Source organism: Micropterus dolomieu, linkage group LG13, assembly GCF_021292245.1.
Source record: "Micropterus dolomieu isolate WLL.071019.BEF.003 ecotype Adirondacks linkage group LG13, ASM2129224v1, whole genome shotgun sequence".
Lineage (NCBI taxonomy): Eukaryota > Metazoa > Chordata > Actinopteri > Centrarchiformes > Centrarchidae > Micropterus > Micropterus dolomieu.
Genome location: NC_060162.1, coordinates 10,569,151 through 10,587,230, shown reverse-complemented (window position 1 = coordinate 10,587,230; position 18,080 = coordinate 10,569,151). Strand labels below are relative to the sequence as shown.

General features: G+C 39.3%; 1 protein-coding gene across 2 annotated transcripts in view; it reads left to right on the top strand.

The window, feature by feature from the left end:
- LOC123981533 (rho GTPase-activating protein 24-like) overlaps positions 1-18,039 on the top strand; it is a 67,877-nt gene extending 49,838 nt beyond the window's left edge. The window contains exons 4-6 of one of the 2 annotated variants that reach the window (XM_046066413.1): positions 9,952-10,074; positions 14,384-14,591; positions 17,574-18,039. In XM_046066413.1, coding sequence (XP_045922369.1) covers positions 9,952-10,074; positions 14,384-14,591; positions 17,574-17,727 — 485 coding nt within the window. In that variant the 3' untranslated portion in view covers positions 17,728-18,039. Of the gene's footprint in view, positions 1-9,951; positions 10,075-14,383; positions 14,592-14,664; positions 14,768-17,573 lie in introns of those variants that run through there. The other variant, XM_046066414.1, reaches the window with a different exon arrangement.
- Positions 18,040-18,080: the final 41 nt, after the last annotated feature.

The window sequence follows — 18,080 nt, the reverse complement described above, 5'->3', positions numbered from 1 at the left end:
GAAAGCCAATCTTTAATTTCAGCTAAACAGCTGGACAAAGATGGTGGTGGGAAAGAACCAGTGGGTTTGGCAGACAAGTAGAGTTGGGTGTCATCCGCATAACAGTGGAAATGAATCCCATATTTCCTCAAAATATAACCAAGAGGGAGCATGTAAATAATGAAAAGAAGCGGGCCCAAGACAGAACCCTGGGGAACACCAGTAGTGACTATGGATGTTCTTGATCGAAAACCTTTTAATTGGATACGCTGACTGCGTCCAGATAGATATGACCTAAACCAAGACAGAGCAGTGCCAGTAATACCAATAGAAGCTAATCTGTCAAGAAGTATCTTATGTGAGACAGTATCAAAAGCAGTGCTCAAGTCTAGAAGGACAAGTATGGATAAAAGCCCAGAGTGAGCTGCCAACAGTAGATCATTGGTTATTCTGACATGAGCAGTCTCAGTGCTATGGTGGGGACAAAAGCCAGATTGAAATTGTAATTGAAATTATTATTAGAAAGATGTTCATGAATTTGAACTATAATACACTTTTCCACCTTAGAGATAAATGGTAAATTTGAAATTGGACGAAAATTATCAAAATTAAATGGATCACCCCCTGGTGATACAGAACCAGAAACAAGTGAAGCATGAACAATTTTAGTAATCAATGGCGACAGGGCTGGTAAACAAGCTTTCACTAAAGGAGTAGGTAGAGGGTCTAACTGACAAGTCGAAGATTTAGATTTACCTATCAGACCCACTATCTCTGAAGTAGTTGGTAGTGTAAAGTTAGAGAAAACAGAGTGGGGAGGTGTGTAAGTGATAGATTGACAGGAGTCATTGTGAAGAGTACCAGTAAGTAGGCCTAATTGCTGATGTACATTTTCAACCTTAGATGCAAAAAAAGTAAAAAAAACCATCACATAAGTCAGTGGAATACATATCAGATGGCAGAGAATCAGGTGGTTGCAGAATATTGTTTACCACCAAGAAAAGGGAGCCGGAGTTCCCATTACTAACTCCAATTATGTTGGAGTAGTAATCAGATTTAGCCTTGGACAGTGCATTTTTATAATTTCGAATATGTTCAGCATACATTTCTTTATGAACAGTAAGGCCAGACCTGACATATAACCGCTCTAACCTATGGCCTTAAAGTTTGCGTAGTTCAGGTGTAAAAGGAGCTGAGTGTACAAATTAAACAGTTCAAGTTTTCACAGGTACAAATTCATCTAAAATCATGTTCAGTCCATCACTGTAGTATGTAACTAGTTCATAAACAGTTGATAAATCCATTTTACTGGAGAAGATGGCAAGTTCATCAGCAAGAGTAGGCACATCAATGTTCTTAATATTCCGAAATGTGATCGAACGACACGGGTTTACCTTAAAAACTGCCAATTTGGCACAAAAGGACACCAGTAGGTGATCTGATATGGACAGGTCAGAGACAGTACAATTATAAGGTCTTATACCAGAACAGCAAACAAGATCAAGAGTATGCCCCTTAGTATGAGTGGGCAATGTGTTAAATTGTTGCATACCAAAGCAATCCAAACATGATCAAAATTCACATGTAAATGCATTACTGACATTGTCTATATGAATGTTAAAATCACCCAGAATGATTACATTTGGAGACATGGAAGATAGATAAGTCAAAAGTTCAGATAGTTCAGTTAAGAAGGCATTATTGCTCTTGGGAGGATGGTAAATAGTTGTGAGGATGGTATGAATTGCACCATTGATTTTTAAATCAGTTGTTTCAAAAGAAGAATATGTAGACAAAGTTAACTGAGATACTTTCAATTTCTCTTTATAAAGTATTGCTAGCCCCCCTCCCGTCCCGTATCACGGGATTTACAAACATAACTGTATCCTGGGGGAACAGACTGGTTTAGATGAAAAAAGTCGTCTGGTTTCTGCCATGTCTCAGTTAGACAGAGAAAGTCAAACTTACGGTCAGACAGTAGATCGTACACCAGAGGTCATTTATTAGAGAGAGATCGTATATTAAATAATCCAAAGGAAAAATAGTTTTTACCAGAATCGTTGCCAACCGATCTGGCCGGGTTGGTTAATACACTGTGATCGACAGTCCGTGAGAGCCTCTTCGGTGAGCGTGGTTTAGATGAGCAAAAGGACCGTATTTGACATGAGCCATCAATGTTATAACTCGATGTTTATATTTCCAACGTGGTATGTACACAATATCCGAGGGAAGATATGGAGCTGACGGAAGATTAAAAGGACGCAAACGGAGCTGAGTAAGTTCCGCCGCCGAATACTGGAGCATCGACCATGCCACAGAATGGTATATAGGCCTAGCAGAAAGGACGACCCAGATATAGTTCATCTGCACGAGTAGCTCAGTGATCTTCATAGTTGATCCAAGTGCCAGAGGTACCACGAAGAACAGTCAGTAACCAGCAGGCAAACCGGCAACCGCAGAAAGCATCAACACGTACCAAAACTAGCATATAAACCCGCCGAATCAGCGTGGATACACAGGTCGGAGTGGCTCCTTAAAATAGTTTGAAACAGTTCATAGATGCATCCATGCATTCATAAGTGCAGGAAGCTTTAGAAATACACAGCAGTGGCAGCTAATAGCGCCAGCGTTCACCCGGAAGATGGGAATTATGACACACACACACACACAGGGTAACTATAAATAATGATAAATAATGATGCAGTTGAAGTACAATGTTTCTTGAATGTAAATAGCAGAAGTTAGTATAAAGTTGTCATTTTATAGGGGCTCCACTGCGGAGAATATTGTCAAAAGAATTAAAGGCAAAAAATTAAAATGTATGGCATCTCTTTTGGTGAACTTTTTTCATGGGGTCTAAGTCTCAAGGAGAATAAGGAATCTTCATCTGTGTGTCTTCTTTAATGCAAGCTGTCTTCTGAAGTACCAGTCAGCATGCCTCTATAAAGCTGACAATTGTTCACCGCTGAGTTCCTAAAACTTTGGAGCAGTGTGCTGAAGCGTGGTGAATCAGGGGAATTGTGACAGCTGTCACGGTTGTCTCTTCAGGTACAGTCGTACTTTAAGTGAAGCCCCCTGACTGTCTCAGGCAGGGAATTCCTGCTAGGATTGGTCTCATTTAAGAAGTGATGATTGAGGGGTTGTTGGTTTTTTTTGAGACACAGTGCCAGTCACACCACAAGCAGTCTAAGAATTGTGTACTGGAGAATAATACTTGCTGGCAGCTTAACCACAGCCAGTAAACAATCTGTCAGACAGGAGCCTCCAGTCATTTTATTTAGTGGACAGATATGGAGAATTTACCCACAGGCGACAAGATGATATTTGAGCTCAAGGTTTTCATCTTTCTGCGGTTAATGCTTAATTGAGCAAAATTCTGATGGGTGCGGAAGTTGCAGGTCAGGGAATGAAAAGCTAATATTTGTTCCTAACAGGGATGTGGCTTTGGTTTTCTCTAATTATCTGTTTATCTGATGGTGATTTTAACCTGGAGTCATATCATTGATTGTGTCTGAGTTCTGGAGACAATGCTGAGTAATCTGCGAATGCTGTGTGTTTATGATTGGACTACACATGAGTCTCCAAACAATTAACACTTGTGCATTCAAATATTATTATTGCATTTGGCTCAAAAGAGGTCCCATAGACAAAGAAACAACACTATTAATCCCTGGAGCAGTTTACAGCACTATGTCATTCACTGAAGTGATGACTCAATCATTGCAGCTGCTAGGTTTTAGTCAGTTTTTCAAATAAACCCCTTTGCTCTTAGTTACAGACACAAGGCAAGGCACTGGGCTGAAAGCTGCCAGTCAGCAAAAATAACAGAGGCAGCTGATATTACTTTGTTGTCACTTGTGTTTTTATCATCTGAAGAAACTCCAAATTAGTTTTTGTATTCAAGTCATGTTTCAGCCCAAGAATGGATGTAAACCCATCTGCTGATCCTGATATTTGTTTCATTAGAGGTCATATTCAAATGTGTTCTTCCGATATATTAGCTATATTAGGTTAATGCTTATACTAATACTAGTAATACAGGTTACAGGGCTAGAGGTGGGATACTACATATGTTGTAAATGACAAATATGTGCCTCAGTCATAAAGAATGATAGTTTAGAAGATTTTGTCTAGGAAGATTGTCCATATGCTAAGTGAGTTTGACGTATCATCCGCCTTTATAAACCATGTGTCCAATTCAGCAACTGCGGAATAAAGTTGAGCATCAACAGGAAATGGCGGGAGGAACAGGAGTGTGTTGTAATAGCCATGGTATGCTGTAATGTAATCCTGTTGCATGCTTGTTTAACACCTTCACAACCGTTGTTTCCTAAAGGAAATACTGCCTTTCCATTCAAGTAATGGAAACACAGGCTCTATGTTAAGGGCTGATTGATTTTAAATATGGACTAAAGCACTCACAGGGGCACCAAAGAATCACAGTTACTTTGCATGACAATCTATGCAGACAATGCTGTCAGGGTGGAGAGGCCTGTGACTTGAGAACTGGCCAAACTGGCCAGTGTGACTAATTGGTGTCACTGTAGAATCTATCTGACAGATCCACATCAGTGATCAACAGATGAGCATTCGATTGATGAGGTTGCGTAATATGACATTTTGACCAAATGTGTACATACCTGAGATGTTATACAGGCTGGCTTGATAAGTACTGGCTGGCTGCTCAGTTATAATCGTCGAGTGTGCATCTGTTAGAATGCACTCCCTATGTTCAACCAAGACTTTTGTAAATGATGATTCCTGAGACAGTTGATCAATTTACTGCAGTCTAATAAAATATAAACATTGTGTGTGTGTGTGTGTGTGTGTGTGTGTGTGTGTGTGTGGTTTTGAAAGATAAAACCTATACAAGGTAGCCATTAATAACATTTCACTACTACTAAATGCAATAGCATTCAATAGCCACAGATATCAACTACAACTTGACTACAACACATGCATACAGTTCGCTAAACTGTATGCATCATTTGCAACATTACACTTAAATTACTGACGTAAGAAACTGTCAGAAGTATAAGCATATGTAATTTTGGACCATTTGGTGCCATTCCCGTTGATAAATGATGCATTTCACTGCTATTCATTTAAAGCTGTAATTACAGAATCATCATCAACTGCGCAATAACGGTGCAGATTACACGACTTTCAGCGTCGGCTAATCGCCGTGGTGTTCAGACTACACAACTTGCCGTCTTGTAACGGGGGTCTTGAAGTCGTTGTGGCGTTATGTGACTGATCGTTTACCGGGGGTCACACTCTACACAAGCTGATAATGGTTGCATCACTCGACGGCTGGTCTCCAAACCATGTTTTGTCAAGAAAACACAGGTGAAATGTGAAACGGGAAATGACGCAAACCTACACACGAAACAGCTGTTGTTTGTTATTATAAAGATAGCAATTACAAAGACAGAGAATATGGGTGAAAGAAAGTATTAGCACACGCAGGTAGCAGGGATTGTCTGAGCTACAAAGAGAGCTGGAGCTGAGTAAAAAGTGTTTTGCAGTGAAAAAGTAGCTGCCTGCTCTGTCAGCTGCCTTCTCTCATTGGCTGGATGTGAATGCTAAGTCGGCCTACTCCTCCAGATATTTGGCATGCTAGATATCTGGCTGGCGTCGGCGATGCGTCAGCGATGTTTTGATGCGTTGTTGAGTAGTTCACACATAATGACTGGCAACCTCTGATCGATCGTTGATTTACCCATGATCCCAGCCTGATGGTCGCCGAGCTCACTGACCAGCAAAACGGGCTTAAATTTGTGTAATGCGAAGTAGGCCTAAGTAAACATCACAAGTTACATTTCTCTGGACACACAAACAAGAATGAAAGATATGCAAGCAAACGGTGGATCAACTGTGAATGGAGTAGCAACATAAACTTAACAGACAAACTTAGCCTGTATTCGGAACTGCCTACTACATACTACCGGTGACCGCAGTATGCAGTATGGACTACAGACTGCAAATTGCTTTTCATAGTAGTATGCAGTATGAAACTGTTAAATCGAGTTATTTTGCAGTATGCTAAGTCAGGCTTAGCCGGTTTCCAGTTTTGGAAAGTGAAAGTAAACAAAAGGAACAAAATAATACCACTTATGACGTTTTTTTCTGCTTTAATCTTGTGGAAGGAGAACGAGGCTGCAGCCTATCTGTAACAAACACTGGTAATTTTACAAAGCAGATGTTTTACAAAAGTGCATTTTTCCCAGGCAGGGCTTAATAAATGACTGCAAAAATAACCCGCACCTGCTCTGACCTGCTGTGAATTTTACATCACTTTCTCTCCAGGACCACAAAGTGAAATGCATATGTCATTGTTATCATACACAATCATACATATTTGATTATTGACCTTTAGTCAATAATCTGCATACACTTCTTGAAAGTTACATTTATGGCTTTTTATTCTTTTTTTGTCATTAAGTGTCATAATATAAGTATTTCCTATGTTGCATTGTATCATTTTGATTTCTTCAGTAAGAAAACTGTACAAGCATAATTATACTTGATTGTTGGTCCATATGCTTGCAAAGTTAATTTTTAAACTGTTCGCAAAATGTTCTTAAGTGGTTACCTAGCTTAAATGATAGGTGTGGTGATATTTTCAATTTCACTTCAATAAATGCCATTAAAAAAAAAAAAAAAACATACTGCCCATTGTTCAAAACCTAAAATTATATTCCTGAATATTCTCTTCTATGCCAATTATTAAACTATTGAAAACACATCAATCAGACACACTGTTGTGTAATATAGAACATCATTACAATGAACATGGGCATTGTTAATTTATTTCCCACAGATACCATACCACTAGAGCATTAAATGTGTTGTGATCAGCTGAAAATAGTCCACATTAAAAGCACAATGTTTGAGTGAAGTCTTCTTAACACACAGTGCCCAGCTGCATTTTTAAAATGAAACTATATATTTGTGAGCCATTTCTAATCATTTCATTTTTAATATGCACATGGACTCAGGATGACTTGCTTTGGACCCTTAAAAAACCTTGGCGCGGCCATGGGGACTGTCGGTCTCCATCTCACAGTGGACATACCAACATATCGATACTCTCTCTCTCTCTCTCTCTCTCTCTCTCTCTCTGAATTAAATCCACGATTTTATCAGCAGGTGTCAGGACTTTGTTAAACGGAGGACTTTGGGTTAATAATCTAAACGTGAAGCGCTTTATATAAACGAGGTATTGTGGAGCGACGGAGCTTTTACAACGGCCGAAGAACCACTCACGTGTGTGCATGTTAGTGAGCTGCACATTTACCGGCCGATTAGTGCATCGTTTCTTGAAATGACATCGTGGGTGTGATTCCTTCACTTGAGAGGTGAGCTGAAGCTGCCTCTTTGCTTATGTTGCAGTCACAAATGGACAAATAGCAAACACCAAACATTAGCAGAAATTATTTCATAAGTTTAATGCAGATGCAGCTTGCTTTGCATGTTCAAGTATAAATGTGTGGGTGTGATTGACAAAGTGAATCTATCGTGTCTACTCCATGTGAGGTGTAGCTACTTAATAAGGCTCTGAGGTAATAGTGGGTGGTGACTAATTACTGGATCAGGAACAGAGGGCATTAACCTACTGTTAAAAGGAAGACCGTGCTTCCTGGACGCAAATCACAACTATGGGTCAAAACTTCAATGTTTTTAATCTGAGAGTTGGTCTGCGCAAGTTCTAAAGGCGTCCTTTACTGTTACTCCAGGCACAATATGGATGGATGGATGGATGATGCATGAATTGTACTGGCTGCAATGATATTTGGAAACCATAAAGAAACATTCCTTCATTTTAAACAAATACATATGAGCACGTTCAGTTCTACAGTATGAATGCATAGAGGTTTCTTTTTAAAATAAATTAGGCATAACTGCTAACAACCCCATATATGAACAAATTTTCAAATAGAAATGGCTTGCTTTCTCAGATGTATAATATAACAGGTTTAGTTATGATTTCAGATGAGAACATGCAAGTTGTTGAGAAATCACTGTGGTCTGTTGGTGTAATTACAGTTTAATTTCCATAATGAGTTATACTTACTGTATACATGATAGAATATACAAAAAAAAAGCCCAACATGCACCCAACATCACTGGTTGTCTGACCACATTCACTGGTAATATCTAATGTTTAACAGTGATTAAAATGTGGAAACAGTCAACACAGTAGAGCTCAATGTGGAACAATTGACACCCAATGCAGAAACATACAGAACATTAGACGGATATCCGTGAATCTATTGCTCCAGTGCATGCTGGGAGGGTTCCCAACACACCTATTTCACGTAACTGTAATCTCATGATCCCCAGCCACGCAATCATATTAATGTTAATCATGGTTTCAGCTTCTACTCATTTTGTCTTTATTTCAAAATAAGAGGGCCCTGTTAACAAAGCTATCATCAAACTGCTTTTAAAGAACCAAATTAGATAGATGAGAATAAACAGTATTATTTTGGCCACATTTGAAGAACAGGGCCCAGCTCTCTGACACACCAAAACACACAGTTCTGACAATACTACTGATTCATTGATATCCTGAACTGCATCAATCAAAATGTGAACTGAGTGTCTAATTCATGATAGTGACATTGATAATAATACCTTACACTTAAGTAATTTGTTGACAGATTGGAGATGAGAATGTTTCTTGAAAAACATTAAAGCTGTTGAATTCAGTAGAAAATGAATTCAATGGGAAATATATGTGTGCATGTGTACCAAGTGTCTAAAACTATGTTTCTGATTTTAGCGTAATCCCATTCTGGCTATTTTGAATTTCACTTTAAAAATGTACATGGATTGGCAGGAGGAACAGGAGTGTGTTGTAATAGCCATGGTATGCTGTATAATCCTGTTGCATGCTTGTTTATCACCTTCACAACCGTTGGATTGGTTCGTATCAGAAAACAGTTCAAGTATATTTTTTTATGCTTCATATAAAGTCACTAGGAATTCATGTTGGTAAACCTGATCCCTTGGCTGGCCTTTCATGTTGGGTTGTAGTAGTCTATAAATATCTTTCATATGCAACACACAGATCTCATCCTGGGATACAATCAATGGAGCAGGATATATAGGAATTATAAATAATTCAACCACTATGTCTCTTAACATCCCATCTCATCCTATAATAGATCAGGTTCATCCCTGTGAAATGCCATAAGTTGTTGTTTGTTTGCGGAGCGGTGCAAATGGTTCTATTGTCATAGTAATCGCTGCAACCAGATTCGTTATATGAAACAAGTCCAGACCCTCCACTCCAGTCTGTCTGATATCACATAACAGCAGAGTGCTTGTGGCCATTATCCACAAGTCGAGTCAGGATAGCTGAGCCTGTCTCTAATGGAGTATACACTGGTGCAGAGCCCAGAGATATAAACATTTCTTTTGATTTATAACTTCGGGTGAGTTAAAAAGGCAGTGTGTGTGTGTGTGTGTGTGTGTGTGTGTGTGTGTGTGTGTGTGTGTGTGTGTATCCAAAATTTCCATATTTGTTGAGACACCTAGTGGTTAGGTTCAAGTAAATGATCACGGGAAGGGGGAACGTTTCTCGGTGCTCAACTGAGTTTGATGATTTTATGGCATCGCAACTTGTTTGTAAGCCAATTGAAGTCCAGTGTGCAAATTTCACAGTGTATTGTGAAATCTCGAAGCCTCCAGCACACATACACTGAAAATGGACTTTTCAGTGAAAAAGGAGGCATCTTGTATCTAGTAGTTAAACTTTTGAAATGAACAATATTTGTGTGTTCAAAGATTCTGGATTGATGAGGGAAAAGAAGTAGATGGGTTGATAGATAAAGAGATCAGATTAGCAATGCATGATGATATCTCTTTGTGTTGGACAGTTTGACTCCATGATTTTAACAATGAAAGTTTTGCAGCTTGAGGGACTTCGGCTACTAACTACAGGATATTTTAATATTTGAACAGGGGGAGACAGAGAGCGGATGACAGCCAACCATGAGACCTACCTTCTTATGGCTAACACCCAGAATGACATGGAGGATTGGGTGAAGACGATACGCAGGGTCATCTGGGCTCCATTTGGTGGAGGTCAGTATCCACACAGCCACTGTTTGTATTAACTGAATAGCTTGTTATTAACTTGCTGATGTGACTGAGATTTGTATAACCAGTTTGCTGTTTATTTGGATGAGTTTCCAGTAGCCGCACCACAGGATGGATAAGTGTGTATATTCAATCTCTGAGCAAGCTACCATCTCTGCTAAGGTTTTTTTGAGCAAGACACAACCCCATAAATCTGCTGACTGATCCAGCTGACAAAATGCATTGCTTGTCTGCAGAGACTGTGTTTAACTAAGGGCTGAAAGCACAAACTTCAGCTTTTGCCTTGTGAACAATGATTATAATATTGCCTTAATCCATTTTGTTCTGCATGATTGAGACAGGACTTTCCAGGTACAATATAGCTATTCTGTAATATTGTGATTTAATATTACGTTTTACTTTTTTAAAAGGAGGACTATAAGGAACAGATGACTGCACTATTCCACAATACCTTTTATCATGACTTTTACCGTACTGTATCTTCAAAGTTTCTTCTAAAACAAACATGTTTCCCGAGTCTGTTGGAAGGTTAAAGCATCAGCTTGCCTCCTTTTTGCCTCCTCCATGAGTAACTCCATATGGTGGTGTCCTGTCACATATTGGTTACATTACTACAATACTTCACCATGATGAGATGTAGAAACAGCTTTAGGAATATTTGCCTTGTCTTGTTTCAGTTGTTTCAACTACTTGAATCTCTCATGTTTGTGTCATCATCCTGCATGTTTTTCCCCCACTATCTATCCAGCTGCTCATGCTAATAAACAAAGCAATATATTGTGTTAAAATCAATTACTGTAGATGAAATAGGCAACATGTAATCATCAAATGAACCGTGATTCATAGCGGAAGTTGTTCTCATGGAGTTATTCCTGATCTTTGTGGGAGTTTCCCGCTGCGCCGCCACAGCCTTTTATTGACTTTACTTGCAGACATTGGCCTACATTGTGTATGAGCGGGGCACAAGTGCGGCGCTTGTAACCGGACAGGCAGTTTGGGCCGCTCTCGGTGACACAGTGAATAGATGAGGCTGGCCTGGCCCCTCTGTTTTCAGTGCTGGGAGTTTGATGTCTATTGCAGTTGACTGCTCTTCAAAAGGACGAGCCATTTGTCAAAGATGCCACAAGAAAGGTGGCTCCAAGTTGGAGCGGAGCCGGTCTGTCACACACACACACACACATATACGTATATATATAAAGAGCACACACACATATTCCAGGCTTTCACGTTTTGCAGTAGCAGCAGAGACTAACAGAGCCCTGATTGGCTGGTCAGTGCCTCTGAAGTGTGATTAAAAATTCTGTTCAGAGAGTGACAGGCAGCGAGGGAGCTCCCAAAGAGAAGCCCCTGTGTTTGACCCACAGAAGAGCTCGGAGCCACTGATGGTTTGCTGTCATGTTGTGCTCAACACTTGCTATGACGTCGAATTAATTACTGGCCAGCTTGAACAAACCGTTGGACAAGAGAGAGTTCAAAGTCAGACCTTCGAGAAATGTGCAGCTGTGGCCTCTCCATCTGGATCTTTGGAGATTTATTTCATGGTAATTACCAAATGTTTATTTGCAATTTGGGAATCAATTTGAACTGCTGAAGTTGTTGAAATAATTCTATGTGGACAATATTATTTTAAACCATTCATATTAAAACACTACAGTGGCACATACTGTGTATATTTATGTTTTTTCTATTTACAGCCATGTGTCATGTCTGTTTCAGTCTAGTTTCAACAGCATTTGACAGCGAACAACCTAATTTACAGTTATTATTTAGTTTAGTGTAACACCACAGATGAAGTTACTTAATAGTAAAATGTGACGTTTACTTGCCCTATGGTTGTGGAATGGAGTCACCAGACCTAGAAGACACAGAAGCTTAGAAAAGTTCTTTAGTCTATCAAGGTTTGTCAAACAGGTGTTAAGTTCAGATGTTCATATAGTCTAAGCTCATATAGTCATTACCTGAAATTTATATTCTGCCTCTGAAACAGTCTGTGAGCTGTGATTTCACCCTGGTTGAACTGATCTGAGAAGTTATCAGTTTCTTAATTATTATGTTTACATCATGAATTTAAAAAGAGACCCACCCATAGTGATTTCCTGTCTTTTTAACATTATAAAATGCTATTTCCCAGGTATGATATACAGTAGCTGTCTATGAATATGATAATAATTAATAATGAAAATCTCCTTATAAATATTCAAACTTCCTAAGCACCTAAGCCTTATAGTGCCATGGCTTTATTTAACTTTTGAGTTATTTGAATAACGCCTGTCTGCACTATTGGATTGTCAAATATTTGTCATCTTTTGAGTGACATGTCCTCACATGTTGCAGGGTATAATTAATTTAAAATACAAAATGATCTAGTATCTGTTGTAGTACATTTTCAGTACAAAAAACTAGTGATACAGTATGCAGCTGGGAACCTTTGAGGAGAGCTTGAGTTTGCTTAATTTAATGTTTGAACATTGTTTAAAGCCTTCCTCTAACTCAGCGTAGTAACATAAACTCACACCAAGCTCTAATGTCAACTTCTTTCCTCCCCCGTACGCTCATTCATCCCTTCGCCTTCTGACATACTATGTAGAGAGTTCTCAATATTAAATATTTCTGCATGAGACATGCAGTATAAAACACAGTTGAAGCTGTTTAGTTTCACCATATATGTCTATGAATATGTAACATTAGCATTTAGTGAAGTAAGGGGGGGTTAAAAGAGGATTAGTACGAAGAGATGGGTGTGAGATGTGTGTTATATCTAATATATAATAAAGTTTTTTTGTTTGTTTTTTTTTATTAAAAAAAAATTAACATATCTGGACTTCTGTCCCTCTGTGTGTGTGTGTGTGTGTGTGTGTGTGCGTGCGTGTGCGCGCGCGTGTGTGTGTGTGTGTGAGACTGAGAGAGAGTGTTGAGGGAACCTGCTGAGTAGGTACAGCAAACATATACAGTAAACACACGCACACACTCTTCATAAGCTGGTCCACACACACAGTTACATGTGACCCCGGGAAAAAATTCCTAGACTCATGACCAGAATGTCTGGAGGGATGACCTCGTTTTCATCCAGTCACTTTTCCTCATTTGTTCTCTGTTGCTCTTTTTGATACATGAGTATATTCAATCATTCTGTACTCTGGGGGAGCTTGACTTATCTATATTTCACTGTGACTCGTCTGAGATTTGGAATTTGGATTTCATGCATCTGTTTTATTTCTGCATTGTTGTTGTTGTTTTTGCTTCCTGTCATAACTACAAAAACAGGGGTTGTTTTTAGAAAATGCTAGATTGCAGGCACTTTAAATTCTGCAATTCTGGTTTGTTATCTTATTTATTTTTTAATCGGTGTATCTTCCGGAAGCTTACAAGTTGTGTCAGTTTCAAGAGGGGTGAGTATGACAACATACAATGATATTATTAGTGAAAAGGCAAGCAATAAACTACAATTGTGTTCACATTAACACCGGTTGTTTTTAAGTGATTTGTTGCTGTGTCATGCTGTCAAAAGCACGAGGATCCTGGTAAGCTTAAGTTTAATTTAGTCACTGTACGGTACTTCATTGTACCACGTGTATGCATGTGTGTGAGTAGCCTCTGTCTGTATCTGGAGACCGGAAAAGTATGTAGATCCAAATCTCTCAGGAAGGCTGCCTTAATCCCCTCTTGTGTTGCATCCACATGAGACGGCTGCAAATGGAAATCAGTCCCTTTTTTTCGGACAAAAGGCGAGAGGTGCTCAGCAGGAAGTTAGAGATTTGATCATCAGACTAAGGCTTTGTGGGTGTTTTTTGCTTGGACTGTCTAGCCGGCCTCGTCTGAATTTTTTTTCAATCGATTTAACTGCTGTCTTTGATGTGCCTTAAGCCACGGATGCTAGGCTAATGTTTTTTTACTCTTTGAAAAATGCTCCTTTTACTTTGGGAGAGAAAGTTAAATAGTGCAAGATGTTGCACAGTGTATGTGTGTGTGTGTGTGTGTGTGTGTGTATTTGTATGACTGACCCATCATTTTTTGTAATTTCAGAATCATGGCCTAAATAATTTATCTGTGATAAAAACATTATTAAACACTGAAACACATCTCTCAGCTTCCTTTGATAATGTTGAACTCACTCACTGCACACTGTGGTTAACTGTGTATTCTCCTATTATTAATGACTGCTTTACAAATATGATAAAAGCTTTGGCTTTGCTTATGAATAAATGTTCAAATATAGGGTAAAAACTGAATCGCTCAATGCTGCTGCCATTTATCAATGTCATACCATCATAAAACATTTTGCCTTGTGCTTCAGGGATCTTTGGTCAGAAGTTGGAGGAAACTGTGCGGTTTGAACGCCGGTTTGGGAACAAGCTGGCTCCTATGCTGGTAGAGCAATGTGTGGATTTCATTCGGCAGTGGGGCCTTCAGGAGGAGGGCCTATTCAGGCTGCCAGGACAGGCCAACCTGGTCAAAGAGCTGCAGGATGCCTTCGACTGTGGAGAAAAACCCTCCTTTGATTGGTAAGGAAACACATCAGGGTACTGGCTACTTGGATTTCCTCAGTGCATTTTAATGTGAAGTTGATATGTTTAGACTGTTGACTGCACCTCTGGAACCACATGGGTGCTCCTGTTGGCCTGGAACAAATGGGCGAACCCCCAGAAGTTTACAAAAACACAAAGGTGGGTGAGTGGGTATAAGATTTAGTTGCATCCAGAGATTTGAATGATGGATTTCAATACCTGTTTTGCACTGGAAATCTAAACAAAGACATTTAGAAGGATCCTTTGTGACAAACCAAGGAACCTTTAGGAAAACTCAACCTGAATTTAAATGTGGCTAAACAAGACTAACTAACACAAAGGGGAAGTTTCTCACCTACTTCCTTTCTGAACAGGCCATACATATGAAATATTTTCTACATGTATATAATGTAATTAGGGCTTGTAACTGGGCTTAAACTGTAATAGATTATGGAAACTCACAAACAGCGAGGATCAGTCTCTCTTCCAATGATTTGTGCTGTGCGTCGCGTACAAAAGTTCAAGACAATTCAACTTTGTCAGCGGGTGGGCGTGTGCGTGAGGCGAGCACTTCATCTCACTCTAACAGGAACACTTGCTACTGAACATAGACTGTTTCTGCTGCTCCCTGATAAAAGAAAATGTTTCTGCTGATTCCTGCTCAGAAAAAAAAACAAGAACACAGATATTTTAACCTGTTGCTCAGAAGGTGCCTGTTATGATCGTGGCTCTGGACTCTCTGGACAACTTGTTTTAAGAAAGTGTAAAAGGTAACGCCCTGGCATTGGGAAATAGATTTGGTTTTGTTTGTTTAGGTTGAGATTTACAAGAAATATTTTATTGCTACAGTGTAAAGGGAATACTGCTGGTGTTTGCAAATCACATGTTATTGCACTTTTGTGTAAATAGCAGTACATTTAAATTAAAAGTGCGCAATACACTACTTTAGAATTCAGTTCTTTAGAAATCGGTGCCCAGCACTAAATGTAATACATAAATACATATCTTAGCAAAGGATGAATGTTTGGTTTCATTGTCAGATTTACATGCATTTTCTTGTGACTGTGTTGTGCGCCACTTAAAAATTAACAGCTATCATTGATTTTGAACTTTATAATCTGTCTATGTTCATTTTAATACTAATGTTCTTCTTTTGAACACATCTGTGCAGTAATTAACTGGCAGGTTTTGCTTTTACCACACTGAGGGGTAACAGCTGGTAAATTGGAGGAAAGGGTTTTTTATGTGAAAGTAAAGGAAATGTTACTCAGATTTATTGTCATTCGTTGCCATTACCTCATCAGTGCAGTGCAGCATTGTAAACACAGCAGTACAAAATGGTGATCTAATGTCTTTAGCAGGCAAAGAACGGGTGTGATTAATTGGGTTAATAACTAAATGCGTTCCATTTGTGTTGCTTGCTGATTCACTGAGACACATGAAATGGATCTGCTTTTAATGCTAAATTACTAAACAAAATCATCTCTATTAAAAGTATATCTTAAATGTAGCTTTTCTGAATTGATCTAGCGTGCTGACTGTCAGAGACATATATTTGTACCATCAACCCCTGTCACATAACTGTCCAAAAAGAATGCCTCATTTGTGAGGGGCACTAAATAAAAATGAATAGTGAAGGTTTGCTATTGGTCAACAGTGTGAAACGTGAAAAATTACTTTTGTTTCACCCTTGCGTGCAAATTTACTGCTAGTCGAAATTCCATTGAAAGGAATTGATTTTGTCACATAATACCTCTATTTTAAATGCTGGGGTGAACAGCCATTTAGGGCAGGACAAGTTATAGCTGAGCAGATCACTAATCCATAGACTATATTAAACATGGACATAGTCTCCATGATGTCACCCACAGGTTTCTGAAGAGCACAAAATGTGGTGGCTCCAGTCAACGCCATCTTGGCAGTGCCTGATTTGCCTAACTCCTGCCTAATTCAAAAATGGGCAAAGACTGAAGTGAAGTGTGGTCAGAGCTAGCAAAGAGCTAGCGCCTTGCCACCTAGCAGCTAGGCACCTGTGACAGCACACATCTGTCACTCAAACCAGCCACGCCCTTAATTATGCATAACTTTAAGCCTTAATATCATTTAAACAAGTGATATAAAAATAAAAATGAATGGGGAAAGTAGCTATAGAAACCCAAACCTTTTCTTTAAACATGTTTATTTCTACTGTAAAGTTGGCCATTTTAAAACACTCCACGATCTTGCAGCTACATTGCAGTTACAATCTGCCTTCTATTGATAGGGTGTGTAAGTGGCTGTCCTAAGAGACTGAGATCTGTTTTTTAATGTGACAACCTTCATCAATAACTCAGGATGACATGCATGAGTGATGGAACATACCAAATCCACATATCTTTTTCTCTGCCCTCCCTCTTTCACACCATCCGCCACTCGTACCATCTACTCTGTCTCTAGCCTCCGTCTGCCTGCTTCACCAGCTGCCCCTCGTTGGCTTGTTAGTGTCTCTGATCCTACAGTGGAAATCCTCTTGCCTTTTGGCAGATCATCTAAGCTTTCCCAGTGTTGTTGTTGTTCCCTCTCTTGCTTTTGTTGTTACCTATCTGTCATTCTGTTGCTTTGAAATTTGCTCTTAAACAATAAAAAACTACAGCCAACTGCCTGTTAGCTTAGTTTAGTTTAGCTAAGTAAGTTGTACACTGTATAAACTTTGTTTTTTAAAATATTTTATAACATATTAATTAGGGAGCTGTAGAGGTTCTGGTTGGTCGATTGTTAGCATTGGATGGATCCAGGCTAGCTGTTTTCCCCTGTTTCCAGTCTTTGTGCTGCAAAAATAAGCTAAATGGCAATCTTGCATAATTTTTCCTTCTGATTCCACCTATCCAGCCAACAGTCCGCTTGCTGCAGGAATATTCATGAGGATTTTGTTTGCCCCCATGCCATGTACTCATAACCTCCCCGATTTCTACCTCTTGTTTGTCCCTTCTTTCTCCACAGTAACACAGATGTGCATACAGTAGCCTCTCTACTAAAGCTGTATCTCAGAGAGCTGCCGGAGCCTGTCATCCCCTTCCACAAGTATGATGAGTTCCTGGCCAGTGCCAAGCTCCTCAGCAAAGATGATGAAATGGTAAGAAACTGTACTGGATGACTTTCTCTTAACCTATTTCTAGCAATGAATTGGCTTTCACAAACTTTATTCCTCTACATAAAGTTTTTTAAAGGTCAATTTATATATCAGAATTCAGCACTGAAAAGCTCTCACATATGTCCTGTTCTGTGGCGTTAAAGCCGGCCTCTTTCTGCCCGGTAATCCATTGCCGTGCTCTGCTGTTTCTCACACAATGACTTTGCTGTGCCTGTCTTGACTTCTAACATCTAAATATAATTCTCTTTCTTTCTTTTTGTAAGGCTTGTATCACAGCAGGGGACGAGTCTAGTGATTCCTCACAGTGTCCAAAACATCTTTCTCTCATTTTCACTTAAGAGCCCAAGTTTGTGCCT